General features: G+C 37.1%; 1 protein-coding gene across 2 annotated transcripts in view; it reads left to right on the plus strand.

Moving 5' to 3' along the window:
• Positions 1–17,242, plus strand: part of LOC150089723 (ubiquitin-conjugating enzyme E2-17 kDa) — a 205,578-nt gene that overhangs the window by 113,555 nt on the left and 74,781 nt on the right. For both annotated transcript variants that reach the window (XM_090389618.1, XM_090389617.1), the window contains exon 4: positions 6,705–6,782. In XM_090389618.1, the coding sequence (XP_090245744.1) occupies positions 6,705–6,782 (78 nt within the window). The remainder of the gene's footprint in view (positions 1–6,704; positions 6,783–17,242) is intronic.

Here is a 17,242-nt window from a genome sequence, read left to right on the forward strand (position 1 = left end):
AGGGAAAAGGCTTTGGAGGTTGCGAAATCTACGGGAGTAAATGAGTTCAAAGCTTCTGTGGGATGGCTAGACAAGTTCAAAACTCGGCATAAAATTTCTTGGAAAACCGTAAGTGGTGAAAGTGGATCTGTTGGTACTGGGGTTGTAACAGAGTGGACCATCAAATTGGAAGATTTATGTCGTGATTTTGAAGCTAAGGGTATTTACAACTGTGATGAAACAGGGTTGTTTTTTAAAGCTCTTCCTGAAAAAACAATGAGTCTAAAAATCGAAAAGTGCCAGGGCAGAAAAATTTCTAAGGAACCCTCGACTGTACTATTGTGTACAAATATGCTGGGAGACTTTGAACAATCTCTTGTTATAGGAAAACCACAAAATCCTCGTTTCAAGGGCATAAAGTTTAATCTTTTGAATGTTGACTGGAAGTCTAATAAAAAAGCGTGGATGACACGAGATATCATGAGCGAATGGATAAGTCACTTTAACCAAAACATGATTCGTCAAAACAGAAAAATTATTCTTTTCATGGATAATGCTGCATCTCACCCGCACATTGAATTGTCCAACATTCAGATCGTTTTTCTGCCACCAAACACATCTGCAGAGTGTCAGCCCTTGGATCAAGGGATAATAAAAAATTTTAAACTTCACTACAGAAAACATGTTTTAAGGCATCTCATTGCAAACACGAGCGATGTAACATGTGCAAGTGACCTTGCAAAGAAAATCAGCATCCTAGATGCGATTCAATGGATTTCCTCTTCAGTAAATGCAATTAGAAAACAAACTGTCGTGAACTGTTTTGTAAAGTCTGGCTTCTCAAACGCAAAAATTGAAGTTGTGAACAGCAGTGTGGAGCACCAAGAAGAACTTCAACATCTATTGATAATGTACGATACTTCTGCTACAAGTGACCCTGGCTACAAAGATATATAGGCTTGAACCTCACTACAGAAGATGGTGCTCTAGATATCAACAACATTATCGTCGATATTTTTCAAGAAGTTCCCCATGAGGATGAAGAAATGGAAGGAGGTCATTCTGTCGAAGAACATATTAACGACGAACCACCGATGAAAATAGAAGAAGCGCTCGTACAAATCAATCGTTTAAAAATGTTTTTCGCCGCTGAAGAAGATACTGAAGGACTTTCGATGGTTTCTTCACTCCAAACAAATGTTGAAAACAAAATTATCAGCTGGAAGAAGGTGCAGAAGAAAATAAGTGATTACTGTGTGTATTTTTCTTAAGATAAAGTCATAATATGCATAGCACAATTGTATGTATGTTATTTACAAAAATATTGTTCAAAATCTGTATATATTTTAATTTAATTTTACATTAAACGTTTAACGGTTTTTTTTTTCTCTCCCTCAGACTTCTTGTTAGCGGACACTTCTCTCTAACAGACACATTTTCGTTCCCCATGGCTGTCCATTAAGGGGAAGTTTCACTGTATAGGAATTTTGCTAGCAGGGACAGGGAGGTGATTATCCCATTATACAAGGCAGTGGTCAGGCCACACCTAGAGTATTGTGTACAGATCCGGAGGCCTCATTTTAGGACGGATGTAGAGTTGCTAGAAAGAGTACAAAAAAGGGCAACAAGATTGGCACGGTGAACAAAGGCGTGCTCTTACCAAGAAAGGCTTAATTTCTGCAAATTGCAACACCTGGAGAGTAGGCACCTGCGAGATGATATGATTGAGGTGTATAAGGCCTTGAATGGCTTGAGCAAGCTGAATGGGATTCTTCCTCTTGCTCAGATTAAGAACCTGAGGGGACACAGATTCAAATTGAGGAAAGACAGTTGTAGAATAGATGTACGGAAATTTGCCTTTAGCCAGTGGATTGGTGGCAAAGACTTCCATCTTTTGTTGTGGAAGTTGATAGCCTAAATAAATTTAAGGCTGAGCTGGACATACATTTTAAACGAATGGAGGGGTGAAATGGGAGGGGGTTTTTTTGGCTGATGCTGCTAGCTTACTAAGCTTTTTCAGCTAAGCTGCTACCTGGTTGCCAGTATATCTTCATCTCCTACATGTTTGTTTGTTTGGTGTGCGAAGGCCAGGCCCTCCACTAGGGACAGGGTAAACCTGCTGATTCAATTTGATTTAGTGAAATTTGGGTATCTGTCAGGGAGCTGATACAGCTACTGTCAATTTAAAATGTAATCTGGGTGTGGTGACAGACATGTGCACTTTCGTCTATGGATTGTTGTTTTGTTGTTGGGACTGTAAGTCACGTTTCTGGATGTTTCTATGTATTTCAAATACTTTTTGTGTGAAGCTTGTGAAAGCTTTTCACAATAATTATCTTCTATTATAAATAAGTGTTCTTGTCCCCTGGGTCGGGGACTAATTTCTGCTATTAGTTGGGTTCTCAGTATATCCTAAATTATACATTCATAGAGAATGTGTGCCCAGTCTTCACTTTCACCATTCAGTTTGGGTCATAGTCATCCCTAAGGAGGTTAATTTTGCCTTTAGGGAGCTGTGACCTATTAGTATAAATGTTGTGAAAAGTGCAGGGGTGAACCACTTCTGGTGACTTTGGGTTAACCATTGCCACCTGTAGTAGAAACCTTTTGGTAACCAGAGGTCTTGATCCTCAGAAATTCTGTGCTTATGCCCTTCTTAAGTTTGTATTACAAGCCTCTTTTGGCTATTTCCAAGTAAAGTGGGAGGGCACCTGCAGTGCCATTGTGTTCACAGTGCAACATGCTCTGATGATAGAAGTATTGTTCTTTGAATTGTCTCCAATTTGTTTCTGACAATGGCTGTGCGGGTAAACCACACCAGCTCCATAGGTGATGACAGGTAAGAACACTGCTTGGTATATGATTGCCAGGCTCAGCCTTTTGAGCCCCTGGCCAACCAGCCTGACTGATCCTGGCAATCATGCCTGTGTAGTTTTTCACTTTTTTTGCCAAGTATGCTAAATGGGGATAAAAAGTTAATTTTGAGTTAAAAAAACAACCCCTAGGTATTTTAGTTCCGATACCATTTTTACGGTTTTTCCATTAATTTTAATTTGAGGGGGGTCTCCTTAGGTTTCTTTTAAAAGTATGATTTAGTTCTTTCAGGTGATATCCTGAGCATGTGCATTTGTGCCCACTCCTGCAGTTATGTGCTGAAGGAGTGGGCACAAATGCACTGCAGGAGTGTACCCACTCCTGTAGTGCACAAGGGCAGCATTTGATCTTTGCTCTACAACCACTCTTGTTTCCTTTTATAAGGAGAATCAAATCATCCGCAAAGGCTAGGCTTTCCACTGGGCACAGCTCGAAGGCCAGAAATTCATCTAGAATGACTTTCCAGAAGAAAGGGTCAAGAATTGAATCCTGTGGGCAACCTTTGTTTACAGGGCATGCCAATTCCTGGAAGGTAGTGTGAACTGAGGTAGTTATTACTATTTTATTACCTTATAGAGGTTTTCTGCTATTAGTTGAGTTCTCAGTATATCATAAATTATACATTTGTGGGACATTTGTCTGGTAGATTCTCCTAAGGACACTATGCCACCAGAGTGAATCAAATGCCCCAGCAAAGTCTATAGAAATTGCCAACGTGTACGTTTCCTCTGTATGTCAGTAGTCTGTCAGTAGGTGGTGCATGGAATCCTCCGTAGAGTTGCCCTGCTTAAAACCTACTTGATTGTGCATGGTATCCTGCTTCAGTGTAATATACTGATATTCTATTATAAATTAATCTTTCGTATATTTTCCGCAATACAAGGAGGAGAGCTATTGGTATTTGAGATTTTGGGTCTGTGGGAAGTTTTTCTGGATTCGTGAGAATTAACCTAAGTACAGCTTTTTTCCATATTGTGGGGAATTTTCCTTCAGTCATGCAATGATTATACAGGGAAATTAGTTTTGTCAGATTGTAATCTTAGCAATTTTTTTAATGCTAAGCTTTTTAATGCTTTTTTCAACCTCTAAGAGGTCAAAATGAGGGCATTTGTTGTTTTTAGTTTTGATTAGTGCTTTTTGTAATCTCTTATTGCAGTTAGAGGCTTTATGTCGGCATTTTCATATTCTGTTTTCTTAGTTTGGATAATACTTTCTAATATATTGTCAACAGACTCTGCCCAACACAGGCCTGAGGTTCTGTCTGGTTTAACTGTTGTTTTTATCACATCTCCTGTTGGCAGTTTGTTGGTCACCATTCTGTAGACAACTCCCCATGGGTCAATGTTTCCAGAGGTTCCCATCAATTGCTGCCAGGATTCCTTTTTCTTTTCTCTTATGAGGGAAATTTATTGAAACCCATTTTGCTGCCAAGAATTGTTTAGAACAGTGAGAATTCACCTTCATTCATTTTACTAATCCCTCTCAGAGACTTATAAACCTCAATCAGGTTACCTCTGAGGTGCCTGGTTGCCAAGCTCTGTAGCCACATAATCGGAGTCTTTCCTCATATGGTCCTTCTGCCAATCCCACCAATTGAGTCACCAGTTTCTGGACCCTTTCAAGAAGCTCAGTGTAATTTTTTTTCAAATGAATTCTCCATACTTGAACACGGTATTCTGAATATGGTCTTACAATTGCCTTATACAGTGGGATTATGACCTCCCTATCTGTACAGGATAGTGTTCGATAAATCATTGATAGGACACCATGGACTTTCCTGGCTGCCGGTTTACACCGTTCAGAAAACTTCATATCTGCCAGTATTGTAACTTCCAGTTCTCTTTCCTTCTCCACTGTTTTTAATTCAACCCACCAAGTGTATAGTTTATTTGTGGGTTGCTGTTCTCCAAGTGTATTTAGCAGCATTTAGCAGCATTAAAACACAGCTGCCACTTCTGATTATTAAGGACTCTGCAAATTTTGACATTACACCTATCCCTTCATCAATGTCATTTATGAAAATGAGAAACAACAGTGGTCCAAGAACCAATCCTTGTGGGACCCTACTCGTGATGTTACACCAATCAGAAAAGATTATCCATTAATCACAGCCTTCTGTCCTGCAGCCACCCAGCAATCCATTCTTAGAATCTTACCAGTAATCCCAACCTGTTCAAGCTTATACAGCAACCTCTCTTGAGGGTTTGAGTCAAATGCTTTGCTAAAATCCAAATAAACTATATCGAAATTGTTCTCTAAATCCAGCTGATGAGTAAATGAGTAAAAATAGCCTACTAAGTTAGTTTAGCATGATTTACCCTTAAAGCCATGTTGTGAGTCCTTCAGAATGCCATATCTATCTAAATATATCTGGATTGCACTTTTAATCACTGCCTCTGAGATTTTTCCTACCATTGTAGTCTGACTAACCAGTTTGTAGCACCAACTTCATTCTTAGAACCACTTTTTATATATTGGCAATACATTGGCACTTCTCTAACCCAAAGGAATCTCCCCTGAGGCCAAAGATGCAATCATAATTAACCTCAATGGTTCAATACACTCCCTCATGCTCTCCCTCAAAACAATGGGGTATATGCAGAAGTAATAGCAGCAGCTGTACAGTGTGGTTGAAAGCTACTGATATTTGATAATAAACAGAAATTTCAAAGTTAAGCATCAAAACCCATTCATTTAATTTATTTCACCCTTTTTATTTCCTGACAAATTTATTATTGTGCATTCTTTTCTCCTTAAACTTCTGTTTCAGGAAATTGCTTTCCACCCCAGAATTTAAAAAAAAAATAATTCTTTTGTCATTACTTGCAAGAGGAAATGCGATGCATTACTGTACTTGTACAACTAGTTGTCTGACCCAGATAAACATGCCTGTTGAAAAGCAACCATCACAATTGTTCTTAAAATAAAATTGATTTATGTTTATTTCAGAAGTAAACCGGTGATGTTTATAAACTAAACCAAGGACAGGAAACAACAACAATGCTACATTTGAGAAAAAGCAGTTGATTAGGCAAAATTAAAATTCAGAAATTTTAAAACTTGCTGTAAGTCCAGTTTTACCATAAAATTCAAAAATTTCAGAACAAATATGACAAAGAAGGTCATAAGTTTCTACAAAAAAAATATGAAAACCCTGATATGTTTGGGGTTTTCGTTTAAAAAAAAAAAAAAAAAAAAATTGCTTTGTTTACTGGGCTGCCCACCTTTAACTGCCTTATGATTGATTTGCTATGAAATTGTGGCACCTCCGTAGCCAGCTGAGCAGGAGCAGCAGTGCGTAGCACACGCTTCTTGATTAGACTGGGGTTCGAGCTCGTGACCACCAAATACGGAGGATGCGGAAAGGTCAGAGAATGACCACCACATATCCCCGAAGCAATATGGCCTTAGTTGTTAATGCTCCTAAAAACCAAAATAACAATAACAGCTATGAAATTGCACTTTTATTATAAAAAATTCCACTTCTCTATCAAATTATGATAGGGATTAATAGGTTGTTGATACACAAAATTTGCTGTTTACCAACCAGTTTATTTTTTTATCAATTATCCAACTAACCTGTCTTCCATGCTTCGGTATTTGCTATAAGTGTTAGGGTGTATTGCATTACACTACTATACCTTATACTTTTTCATCTTAAAAGAGTGGGGAGAATTTAAAAAAAAAAAAAAAAAAAGGTACTTATTTTATGACACATATCAAGCAGGAATTTTTTTTTTCCCCCTGTTGTTGTTAGAAAGACATTGGTTACTTTTCTCTTGTGTGAATATTATGTAAGATAATCATGTTTTTCATTGTACTTAAAAAAAGAATTAAATTTTTTCTTGCAGCCAGACAGTCCCTACCAAGGTGGAGTGTTTTTTCTAACTATTCATTTCCCTACAGACTACCCTTTCAAACCACCTAAGGTATTTTCAGAATTATTTTCTACAAATCTTATGTTTTTAATTATGACTGTTTTAAATAAATAAATATTTGCTAGAATTCATGTATAGTCCATTTATGTTTATAAAAAAAAAAAAAAAAAAAAAAAAAAGTTGAAGTGGAGTGGAGCAAACAGTGGAAGAACAAAAAATTCTGAAGTCTGTGAGAACATATATCTAAGCTCTTAATATTGGTGTGTTGCAACAGTTGAAAATGTCAGCTGTGTTGCTACATGGAGGTTCGGTACTATGGAATTCAGTTAATTCACATTTATAAACTAAATGCATCTACCATTAAAAATACATTGCTTTTTTTACTTTTAGTGTTGGTAGTGTCAGATGATGCAAAAAAAATCCAACACTTCCCATGCCACCTGCCCATTCCCTATAACAGTTTGTCTAGTTTTTCCTTGAATTGATTCAACAGTCAGCTACCTGCTCGCTGATGAAAAATTTGCACACATTGATCTTGCAGCCATCCTTCCTCAATTTGAATTTGTGCCCTTTAATCTGTATAGTATGGAAAAAAGAAAGGATTCCATCAGCATTGAGTTTACTCAATCCATTGAGAGCCTTAAACATTTCAGTCAGATCTCTTTGCAAGTGCCTGGTCTCCAGACGCTGCAATTTGCAGAACTGATATGTTTCCTGGTAAGAGAATCCTTTTGTACCCCTCATTAATCTAGTTGCTGTTCACTGCATTTCCTGATCACAGATTGATATTCTGCAAATGAGACTCCTGGTCCTGTATACAGAACTCAATATGTTGTATAACCATTGCCTAATACAAAGGGATAATCACTCCTCCCATGGGCTGACCTGGCAGCCTGTCTTTGTTGCTCAGAGAACTTCATATCTGACTGCACAATTATCCCAGATGTTTTTTCATTCTCTACTACACTGAGTGTGGTACCAAACAGTTAATGATAATCTTGGAGTCCTGTTCCCCATATGAAGTACCTTGCATTTGTAAATATTAAATTTCAGTTGCCATTTCTCAGCCCCTCTGCCTAAATTATCTAGATCTTGTTGCAGTAGAAGATCCTGATTATTGTCATTAACCACCCTGCCAACCTTCATGTCATCTGGAATCTTATACATTTGGCCTGATGCCTTCATCAGTATCATTAATAAATATTGAAAACAGTAATGATCCCCTTAGGGAACTCTAGTAATAACTGTCTTCTCCTACTCAACCATTCCTTTATCCATATCAGTAACCTACCCTTAATGCCACACTGCTTCAATTTGTATGGGTGTTTTATGTGCAACAGTATCAAAAGCTTTTATGAAATCTAAGCATGTGATGTCAAAATCATTTTTTTTGCTTCCTTTGTTACTGTGACATAGTGTCCAATCAGATTGAGTAGGCAAGGTCGCCCTTTTACAAATCCGTGTTGTGATTGCAATATAACTACATTTCTGTCTAGATGGTTCCTCATTACTTCTTTAACCAATGACAATTATTTTCCCTGGAACAAAATTCAGTCTAACAGGTTTGGAATTACTGCCTCTGCTTGATCCTTCCTTTGTGAATTGGGAATACATTTGAATATCTTCAGTCTAGGAACTGCCCCCTGAATCCAAAAATGCTCTGATAATTATGGCTCAAGGTTTGCTGACCTCTTCTGCTACCTCCTTTAATATAATTGGATAGATTCCACCCCTCACCCAGATACCATTTTTATATTTAGTTTCAATAATTTCCCTTCTGCTTTCCTCTTAGTTATGACAGAATCATTTGGCACCAGGATAGAATTTGATACACTTGGCATCCATGTACAAAAAAAAAAAAAAAAAAAAAGATCCTCACATGAATGTAGATTTAAAATACCTATTCAGTTTAGAGGGGAACAGGCATCCTGTGTGTTATCAGACACTCAGCCTAAAACACTGATGGATCCAATATCTCTCTAATACAGAAGATTTAGGAGAAGTCCGGTTGGCCTGCCTCCCTAAAATCCACTCATGCACACCTTCTCGATGGTAAGCCCTGTTACGTCATCACTTGGGTGGCTACGAATGTGTAGAGTGGTTCTCTTCAAGACGCCTGGTCAGCGTGAAGAGGAAAAGACCAAACTCTCCAGCATATGACAGCACAACAATACAAATGGCCCTCAGTCCCCAGCAGCTTTCACTCTCCCTCTTACGGCAGCGAGAGGATCAGAGTGGAAGCAGAGGGTGCTAAGAATCTCTGGATACGACCAGGCTGCCATGCACGGAAACTCAACTTGGCCTGTTATAACGTACGATCACTCATCGGTGAAGACAGGATATTAGAGCTGGAAAAGGAATTAGAAAATGTGAATTGGAATATCATCGGTTTGGCTGAAACAAGAAGAAGAAATGAATCACTTAAGCTTATCAAGTGGAAATCTGCTGTACACCAATGGAAACAGTGAAAAGAGTGAAGGTGGAGTTGGGTTTGTGGTCCATAAAGATTTTAAAAATGACATTTTGGAATTCAAAAGTACATCACCAAGGGTGTAAAGACTAATACTCAAGATTTCTAAGAGGTACAAGCTAAAGATTATAATGATTTATGCACCAACATCGAGCCATGATGATAAAGAGGTTGAAGAAATGTACACCGGGATTGAGAGTCTTCTAGATGAGCAGAAAACCCACTACACTATTATTATGGGGGACTTCAATGCTAAGGCTGGAAAAAGGCAAAACAGCACAGAAAGAGGAACTATAGGAAATTTTGGAATTCGTGAAAGAAATAAAAGAGGGGAAAGACTTCTGGAATTTGCAGAATCTCAAGGACTGTCAGTAATGAACCCTTTTTTTCAAGAAAAGGGTGAACAGAAAGTGGACATGGAAGAGTCCAAATGGATTAACAACTAATGAAATCGACTTCATCCTCACTAACAGAAGATATATTGTGAATGATGTTACCGTCCCGAATAAGGTAAATGTTGGAAGTGATCACAGAATGGTAAGATGTACACTTGATATAGATGTAGGAAAGGAAAGGAAAGGAAAAAACTGACTCGAGTAAATAATACAAAGGTCTTTGAGATAACAGAGGAGGAGAAAAAGCAGTATGTACTGGAACTTAAGAACAAGTTTGAGCTTCTGCAGACTGCTCAGGACAAAGATATCGACAAGGAATATTACAACTTTCTGAAAGTGATAAAGCCCAAGAAACCTATAGGGAAACAGAAATCCAAAGAAGAAAAAATTAGTCAAGAAACACTTGTAATGATGAACCGAAGACGACAAATGAAGAGCAAGAAAAACACTGACAGGGAGAAAATTGAGTATACTGAGTTATGCAAAGCCATTAGAAAGAGACTCAGAGAGGACATAAGAAGATTTAACACAAGAAAAGTAGAACAAGCATTAAGGGAAAACAAAGGATTTAAATCAGCAGCCATGAGCAGTAATACAGAAAGACAATGATACTGAAACTGAAGAATAGCGATGGTGTACTCATAAACAGCAGAGAAGGCATAATTCAAATAGCAGAAGACTACTATAGAGAATTAGACAAGGAGCGAGGGAATGATGCTGAAGATAATGAATACTGAAGAGGGAATGATAATGAAGATGGATTGCAAAGTAGCAACACATACAACATACCCGGTATTCTTCCTGATGAGGTAGAACATGCATTGAGAAAATGAAGAATCAGAAAGCCCCGGGGGAAGGTAGAGTTGTTAAAATTGGGAGGAAGAGACATAACCCAAAAACTGGCAAGGCTCTTCACAAAGTGCATTAGAAAAGGTGTGACGCCTAAGCAGTGTAATAATGCAATCATAGTTTTGCTGCATGAGAAAGGAGATAAATCAGAAATTGGAAATTATAGACCAATTAGCTTGTTATCCCACATGTACAAGTTGTTCACTAGGGTCATTACTAACAGATTAGAAAGAATACTTGATGGGAATCAACCAAAAGAGCAAGCTGGCTTTAGGACAGGATTCTTAACTATGGATCACCTTCACGTAATATCACAGCTAATGGAGAAAGCAAATGAACATAAAACACCATTATGCCTGGCATTTGTGGATTATGAAAAGGCATTTGACTCTATACAGCATAAGGCAATGTTTCGGGCACTGGAAAGACCAGGCATAGGCACCCCATATATTATGATTTTGAAGAAAATATGTGAGAGTACTACCTCCTTTATTAGACTAGACAAAGACAGTAGGAAATTTAAAATCGAGAAAGGAGTTCGACAAGGAGACACAATATCTCCGAAGCTGTTTACTGCTGCCCTTGAGGAAGCTTTCAGAAGATTAGACTGGTCGCAGAAAGGAGTCAATGTGAACAGAGAGTACCTAAACCATTTACGATTTGCAGATGACATTGTGGTCATAAGCCACGATCCCAAAGAATTAGAGGAAAATCTTAATCAGTTATGCACAGTTAGTAAGGATTTTGGACTAAAGATGAATATGGCTAAAACAAAAGTAATGATGAACAAGTATGCCGCGGAAAGAGAAATAATGATTGAAGGAGCAGTAATTGAAAAGGTGGAGTCATATACTTATCTGAGACAAGTTATTAGCTGTAATAATGATAAATGGCTGGAATCAAGAGAAGAATAAATTTTGGATGGATAGCATTTGGGAAATATAGTCACATACTGAAGAGCAATATCCCAGTTTGTCTGAAACATTAAATAATGAATCAGTGTATACTCTCCACCGTGACTTATGGAAGTGAAACTTGGGCACTCACCAAAAGAATGGAAGAGGAGCTGAGAACTACACAGCGAAGGATGGAACAAATTATATTGGGAATCAGACTGTTAGATAAGAAGAGAAACACATGGATTAGGCAGCAAACTCAAGTAAAAGACATTCTTATCAAAACTAAAGAACTAAAATGGTCTTGGGCAGGACACGTAGCTCGAAGACATGATGACAGATGGACTAAGAAAATAACAGAATGGTACCCAAGAGGAGCTAGAAGAAAACCTGGAAGACAGAGGTGGAGATGGATAGATGAAATTCATGAGTTTTTCGGTAGTAAATGGATGGCCAGTGCTCAAAACAGAAGGAACTTCAAAGTTGCTGGAGAGGTCTTCACCTTGCAGTGGATTGAAAATGGCTGATGATGATGAGGTTCATCAACAGTTAAACCCATTCATACCTAATGCACCAGTGTGATGCATCTTCTTCCTTCTAGTGATTGAATAAGTAAAGAAGTTTATCTTTGCATTCCTTTCCAGAGACTCCTTATCTACCTTAACTTGCCTAACCTCCTTTGTTCTTCGTTGCAGATGACTTTATATCTACTGTAGGCTTCTGTATCTCTGATAATTTATGTGCATCTTGCACATTCTTCTCTACCATGATTCTTATCCATCCACCCATCTGACATCCATTTAGGTCTATGCTGTGAAGTTTGTCATTTTTATGAAAGCATAAGACCTTTCCTTCCCTTTGCCCTTTAAGAGTCAAGTTTTTGGAAATTCCACATCGGTACACTGATTGCTGTCAATAAGCAGGGCTTTGACCTGCAGGTTCTTAATGCATGAATCTGTTGCTGATAAGCAGAATAAGAGTATTGCATTCTCTTGTTGCCTCTCCAACATTCTGGTATATAAAATAGTCTTCCAATCAATCCACAAAAGCCTTGCTACTGTGAGAGTGACTACTCCACAAGTTCCTCAGTATCTGGGATGTTGAGAGCTCTCATTTTAAGACATTCTATTTTACTGGCCTGTTCTATGGATAGCATCATCAAATAATCTTGCGGCTCTTCTGTTGAAGAGAAATTCTACCCCCATGCACAGTCTCTAGAGCTGAATTGATTTACAAGGCTCTCACCATATTCAACCTCCTATCTTGTCTGGGAAGCATTGCAGTTACAGTCAGTTCTGCTATAACGCAGTACATATGTTCCTAAAAATCTCGGCGTTATGGTATTTCATGCATTAAAATCAACAGCTTATGGGAAGAATAGGGATAGGGTCAGAGCACTCAAAAAAAAAAATATATATATATATATATATGTTCAGTGTGGCAAGTAAAACTCTAAAAAAATTTAAACATTAAAAAAAGATAAGCAATCAATAACAAATCAATCAATAACTGGGAATTGCAAATTGTTTTTATTGTTTTATGGTAATGACCTACAGAAATATACTCCTGTACTCATGCTATCATTCCTCGCAAAAATTTCTGTTCGAACTGAAAACTGTGAGCTCCTGAAAACATGAGTTGGCCTACGATATCATATGTTATCTTGTGAATACAGCGAATGACAACAGTGTATCTCCGACCAGTACAACTACAGTAAATGGGAAATATAGCTCTCATACACATCTGACATTTTTTAAACTTTGTGAACTTGTATGTATTGCTGCACAGGTCGCTATGTTTAGCTTGGTGCTGGGTTTTGCATTCACCTGATGTTACACGCAGACAAAATCAGGTTATACCTGCATTGTTCCCTAATATATTAGTTTCGTTTCCAAAATGCGCATTATAGCAGAACTGACTGTACTCATTTTATATCCTAAGTTGTGGTATTTGTTAAATCCTCAGATCTCCTACTCTTATTACGATTACAGTGGAATCTCGTTAATACAAAGTTCAAGGGATTAAATTTTCACGTTTTGTAATAATGAGGTTTGTAGTAACTAGGTCCCCCAAAAGTGCCAAAATTTTACCTTTTTTTTGTACATACTGTATATCTAAGAATAATAATAAATAATAATATCAAAAATAAATTAATAAAATAAAAAGAAAAGCCTTGTCTAACATACAGTAATAGGAATAACATTTTTTTAAAGATTTTATTTTATTTATAAGATAAACTAAGAGAAAAGCAATACTAACGGAAATGAAAATATTGTACAGTATATATTTTGATATATACAATATTTTAGTATCACAGTAAAAAGAATTACAATCTTAATATAAAAGGAGACATATAAACCATTAACTTTTTAATAAATTAATCTAATTTAAAGAAAGAATCCAATGTTGTTTGCACAGTTTTTGTCCTATATGCATTTTTAACTACAGCACAGACATTATCAAATGCAATAGTTGTTTCTTTATCAACGTTACTATAGGCCAACACATTATCTGTTACGTTCAGTGCATTTTGGGCATCTGTTTTTTTAGATGGCATTGTGTGTGCTTCTACACTTTTGCTGGTAACAAAAACATCGTTTTGTATGGTGTGCAGCATTTCTGGTGTTGGTGTTGCAGTGGTAGCAACTTTATCATCCACCTTCATAAACTCTTCAAATTTGCCAACAAAATCCATATGCTCCTTCAAATTCCTCAATGTTGCTATCACATTCGTCTGCTGGGCCATGTTTTTCGATGATATTCTCTTCAAAGCAACTCTTTCTGAAGCAGTTGATTATTATGCTTGAGGCAATACTGTCCCAAGCAATAACAAGATTACAGATAGCATCCAAGACATTCCAGTTTGGCTGCAAATTGTTCCCTCCTATGTTGCAGATCAAGAAGTACCTTATCAGGAGGGCTCTATATGCTCCTTTGAGATTATAAATAATGCCTTGATCCAGTGGTTGCATTAAACTGGTGGTATTGGGGGGGGTAAAAACAACAGCTGTATATTTGTAAACTTAAGTGTCTCGGCAGAATGTGCTGTACAACAGTCTAAAATCAAAATGTTCCTCTTTTCTGAAGCCATTCTTCTGTCCAATTTTGCCAAGACTGAAAAATTTTGACTGTAAGCCAAGCACTTCTATTGGCCTCATAATTGCAGGGAAGTTGGTTAACTACTTTAAAACATCTTGGCTTGGAAAACTTACCAATCACAAGTGGGCATAGTTTTGTACTGCCATCTGAATTGCAGCATAACAGAACAGTGAGTTTTTGTTTACTTAATTTTCCATTATGACAAGACTCCTCGAACAGCAAATGTTTTGTTTGGCAGCAAATTATAAAATAAACCTGTCTCGTCAAGATGTAAAAATATTTATCAAGAATGGACCGTACAGAACACAACCAGTCTGTAGCCCTTTCTTTGTCAACTAATCCAGACTCACTGCAAGCATTTTGCAAAACCAAGTTATTCCTGTCTTTAAATCTTTGGAGCCAGTCACTGCTGCATTTGAAGTCGCTGAGCTAGATAATTTGCCTTTTATTGCAAAATTAGACCTGATATTGGCAAATTAGATGCATGCATTTGTTAGTACCACTCAGTTTTGTTTCAAGCTCCTCTTGTTTTGCACCACGAATTCGTTTCCTGTTTTTCATTGCTGCTGCAGTGTCACACATTTCAGTATTGTAGGTAAAGGGATGTATTCCTTTGCAATGTCCGTTTTGCTTCTTTCCAGCTTCCTTGTATAATTTTGTTTAATTTCCACACTTAATTCTGTCCATTTGTTTTTTTCTCCATAACTGCTAGATAAGATTTGATATAAACAAATTTTAGATTAATTTAAAGACAAGTTCCGAAAAAGACATCAGCTCAGATAAAATGGCACAAAAAATAGATTGCTGTATATGATAGCAAAAGACTCTTTGAACTGGGGTTACAATTGCAACTGACCTTATTCCTGTGGAGAGCAAGGGAGTGCATGTAAAACAACTTAGAAAAACTTTTTATTCTTTTGTTAATTTAACAACTCATCCTTCAGAAAGATGTTTTTCAGAGTGCACTTGACGCTGTAGCTGCCATAAACTGCTTTTGTTTACACAAAACTAATTTCTAACAAGTCAGTACCCTCCTTAGGGAAGTAGGGAGCCAGGTGGCCAGGGGCAATAATTGGATCGTCTGTCAAGATTTGTATTAAATCTACAAAGTGACAGCCAATTAATTAAAATTACATTGTAATTAATTGGCTATCAAATTTATTTCACATATTTAGGCTTCTCTAAATTATATTAGGAGAGTTTCTTTTACAGTATCCTCTTCTTGATTACTTCCTCCCCTTTTTCCCTTTTGTATTGCTTCACTGGTTTAGTTTATTCCGTTGTTACTGGTTTGCCATGCAACTGGCATACATTTTAATTAAGTTTATTTTACCCAGTATTTGATGGAATATGCATATTTGCTTCCACTGATGTTTGCATTACTAATATTTTATTTTTAACTTTATTTTTCTTATTTATAATTCGTTAAACTTCAGAATATATTTTACATGGTACAGTCAGTCCTCGTATAGCACGATAGTTGTGTTCCTAGAAACCCTCGTGCAATATAAACAACAGGCCCTATGGGAAAAATAGGGTTAGGTGCCGACCACCCAAGATTGAACACACATTTGTAACCCAAACACAATAAATAATCGTAATAAAATACGTAAGTATTTTATTACGACTATTACGTAACAAAATATTGCTAATGCTTTTGCTTCTATCGTAAGCAAACTTGTTTTTTGTTTGATTTTTCTATCCAAAAGATGACAGCCGTTCCATCTCTTCCAATTCTTTGTCTTGATCTAATGGATTTTAATTACACTTTGAGTTGTTCCTGCTATGAAAGTTTTTATTTTCTCTGCATTCTTTGTAATTCTTGGCGTTGCCTCATTTAGGTCTATAGCACGTGCAATATAACATGGTCTTTCATTTTGTTCAAAGCGTTTCACAATTTCATATTTTTTCTCTATCAACAGAGGCGGACTGGCCATAAGCCTTACCGGGGAAACCCCGGTGGGCCGGAGGCTGGTGTGATTTTGGCCATAAACCATAGTATGAGGCCACTATAAATTTTCCTGGGTAAGAATTTTTGACCCAGTCTGCCTCTGTTTATCGATATTGCTTTTCTTTTTCTCTCTGAATCTGCAGTGTCTTCACCAGGATGCTTCCTTTTCACACCTTTTAAGTATTTTACTCATTTTTAGGGAATAAAGCACAATTACAAAACGAGGAGTTACGTTTGATACACATAAACAAAGCTGCGCACATGTAGGAACTGAATAAACAACATCATAAAGGCAGAGATACACTATTAACACCTCACATTTAACTAAAGCACATTTCTAAGGGTTACTACCATAAAACTATAAAAACAATTTCCAGTTGCATTTCTGCTAGTGGAATCTGTTATAAACTGGTAGTAAACTCGATCTAATTGCATTTGCGATTATACCGATAGCTGGAATTGTGTTGGTTTTTACGTTATTATGGTGAAATGTGTTTCCCCTTCACTGATATAAAAAACATAATACATTTTCAGAATCTTCTCTTCATTCCTATCGTGTTGCGTTCGACTGCCATTTCTTGTAAACACAAAGGTGAATCATGCATAAGCGAATTCGGTTTGTGTTATATAAGATATCATTCCCTATTTATAAATCGTGTATGATCGAATTTGTGTAGTGTAAACACGTGTTGTAAGAGGACTGACTGTATTAGTGAGGTGAATTGCTAACACTGTGCTCGTACTACCCTCTGTATCCTAATCTTTTGTTATATTTTAGTTCAACTGTTGTTTTGTTAGTGGTGTGGTTTTGGTGTGCTTGGCTTTGTCTTGTTATTTTTCCATTGCATAAG

Source organism: Mastigoproctus giganteus, chromosome 2 (assembly GCF_048544385.1).
Source record: "Mastigoproctus giganteus isolate SK-2022 chromosome 2, ASM4854438v1, whole genome shotgun sequence".
Lineage (NCBI taxonomy): Eukaryota > Metazoa > Arthropoda > Arachnida > Uropygi > Thelyphonidae > Mastigoproctus > Mastigoproctus giganteus.